Source organism: Gracilinanus agilis, chromosome 1 (genome assembly GCF_016433145.1).
Source record: "Gracilinanus agilis isolate LMUSP501 chromosome 1, AgileGrace, whole genome shotgun sequence".
In the NCBI taxonomy this organism is placed as follows: Eukaryota; Metazoa; Chordata; class Mammalia; order Didelphimorphia; family Didelphidae; genus Gracilinanus; species Gracilinanus agilis.
Window position 1 is genome coordinate 454,275,818 of NC_058130.1, and position 2,875 is coordinate 454,278,692.

Sequence of the window (2,875 nt, forward strand, 5' to 3'; positions counted from 1 at the left end):
ACGTATTAGTAATCATTAAGCATTAACTCAGGATATCAAGAGACATCTGGGTAGAAAGTTCATTGGTCTTGCAATCAAAAGTGCTCTCTTCAAATCTCAGCTTTGCTACTTGTTAGTTATATGGCCTTGGTTTGGTCTTTTAAACTCTCAATCAGTTTTCTCCTCTACAAAGTGAACAGATATTATATGTTGAAGAATGGCTTGGAGTAGTTGGGCGGGGCGGGGGGAGGGGAGAGGTGCCGCGCTGCTCCCCTCCTGCGCAGGCGCTGCCATCCGGGAAGACCTGGAACCTGCTTACAGGCTCTGAGAAAGCTCAGCCATGGCGGCAACGGCTGAGGGTGTCCTGGCCGCCCAGCGGGAGGGACAAAATCGAGAGGATGCAGTGGTGGAGTCAGCCGAGGAGGCTACGGAGACAGCGGAGGAGGCTACGGAGCCCGCCGAAGCGGACATCACAGGGCTGTGCCAGGACATGGTCTCCAAAATGGCCACGTACCTAACTGGCGAGCTGACAGCCACCAGTGAAGACTATAAACTCCTGGAAAATATGAACAAACTGACTAGCTTGAAGTATCTAGAAATGAAAGATATTGCAGTAAACATAAGTAGAAACCTGAAGGACTTAAACCAGAAATATGCAGCACTTCAGCCTTATTTGGATCAGATCACTTTAATTGAGGAGCAAGTAGCTGCTCTTGAGCAGGCAGCTTGCAAGTTGGACGCATATTCGAAGAAACTAGAAGCAAAGTACAAGAAGTTAGAAAGGCGATGAAAATGCTTTAGCCAAATACTGTCCCCCAAGAGCTGCATACCTAGATGGACTTCTCAGGCTCCTGTGCTTCAGCCCCAGCTTGAGTTGGCTCAGCTTGGTTCCTGGCTGTCCTGGATGCTTTTCTAAACTGTACCCCTGCATCTTGGTCCCAGCTCCCCACCCTTTCTCCCTCTCATATCAGTTGTATGCCCTGGAGGAGGCTCAGCAATCAGGATCGCCCTGCCTGGAGTAGACCCAGAGGCCCCTTCTGGGCTTCCTCCTCCCTGCCTTCCCGCCTACCCCAGACTCTTTCCCACTGTTTCCCCCTCCCTTACTCAGTAACAAATAAAATGTACATATATAACCTTTAAAAAAAATGATTTGTACTTGGGGCACTACTGATGCCAAATCTAGCCCTCTTTCTGCTATGCCACTCTCATTTATTATAATGACTACAGTGGCTATGTTCAAAGCACCATTTTCAAGACAGAAGAGAATTTTAAAATATGGATGACACCATCCCTTTTATAGAAAACCTTTTATTTTATTGGGGAGATATAATATTTACATGTTGAAAAATGAAGTAGTAATAAGAGGCAATATATAAGTGCCCAATAATGAATGCTAAAGCAAATTAATTCTGTAGTTCTTTAGAAAAGGGAGAATTAAGGTGGATCAGAAGGCTACAGGTTTTTTATTTGTTTGTTTTTGTTTAATTTTGCTTTACTTTATTAATTTTAATTTTGAATATTTTCCCATAGTTACATGTTTCGTGTTCTTTCCCTCTACCCCAAACTCCCCCATTTCTCCCCCCCCCAGGCTACGAACTATTCCACTGAGTTTTACTTGTATCATTGATTAAGATCTAATTCTATATTATTGATAGTTGGACTAGAGATATCATTTAGTGTCTACATCCCCAATAATATTCCCATCAGGCTATGTGATCAAGAAGTTGTTTTTCTTCTGTGTTTCTACTCCCACAGTTCTTCCTCTGAGTGTGACTAGTTTTCTATCTTATAAGTCCCCCGGCCTTGCTCTGGATCCTCGCATTGCTGCTAGTAGAGAAGTCCATTATGTTCTATTGTACCACAGTGTGTCCATCTCCGTGTACAATGTTTTCCTGGATCTGCTCCTTTCACTCTGCATCAATTCCTGGAGGTCATCCCAGTTCACATGGAATTCCTCCAGTTCTTCCTTTGAGCACAATAGTATTCCATCACCAGCAGATAGCACAATTTGCTCAGCCATTCCCCAATCGAAGGACATTTCCTCATTTTCCAATTTTTTGCCACCACAAAGAGTGAGGCTATAAATATTTTTGTATAAATCTCTTTCCTTTTTATCGCTTTGGGATATAAACCAAGCAGTACAGGGGGTTTTATTGAAAAGGTACAATTTGGGCAGAATCTTGAAGGATATGAGAACATCTTGGAGGCAACTGCCTTTTACACATCTCAAGATGATTCTTCTTTTAGATATCTTATACACCTGACCCAAATTCTCTCCCTAACTTCTGACCTTCACTATCACTATTGAGTGTATCAATGGACTCCAAGTTACCCAAAGTCCCAGGCTAGGTATCAACACTAAGTATCCCTCCTCTGATACTGTCACAATCTTTGTTCTAGATTTCATCTTACACCATAGTTGTCTGCCTTTTAGACATCATTCCCAATCTAATCTATCCTCTACTCAGTGATCAAAGTCATTTTTGTAAATCTGTAGTAGAAGGAGGGTTTGAATCCAAAACCTTTGACTCCAAATTTTCTTTCCCTTAAAAACACTAAAGTAGCTCTAAGTAATAGCCACGATGAGGTACAGGAGGGAAGAAAACATTTTAACAATTAAATAAATCTTCATAGTGTCTGATATCATATTACAGAGTCAAAATGTATGGATGTCAGATACTTTTTATGTCATGTTGGTCAAGTAACTCAATCACTTTCGGGATTTTCTTCCTCATCTGTAAAAGGGGGATAATAATAGGGCCAAACTAATAGGTTTATTGAGGAGTATATATGAGGCACAACTGTAATAGCTACATAAAAATTAGGAATTGTTACAAAAATTTAGATAAGACGTGATCTCTGCCTTTGAATACCTCACAGCCTAAGTGGTTGTGGC

General features: G+C 41.7%; 1 protein-coding gene across 1 annotated transcript; it reads left to right on the top strand.

Moving 5' to 3' along the window:
- Positions 1 to 319: 319 nt before the first annotated feature.
- Positions 320 to 769, top strand: LOC123231611 (biogenesis of lysosome-related organelles complex 1 subunit 2-like). The gene has a single exon (XM_044657895.1). It carries the CDS (start codon positions 320 to 322, stop codon positions 767 to 769), a length of 450 nt encoding a protein of 149 aa, XP_044513830.1.
- Positions 770 to 2,875: the final 2,106 nt, after the last annotated feature.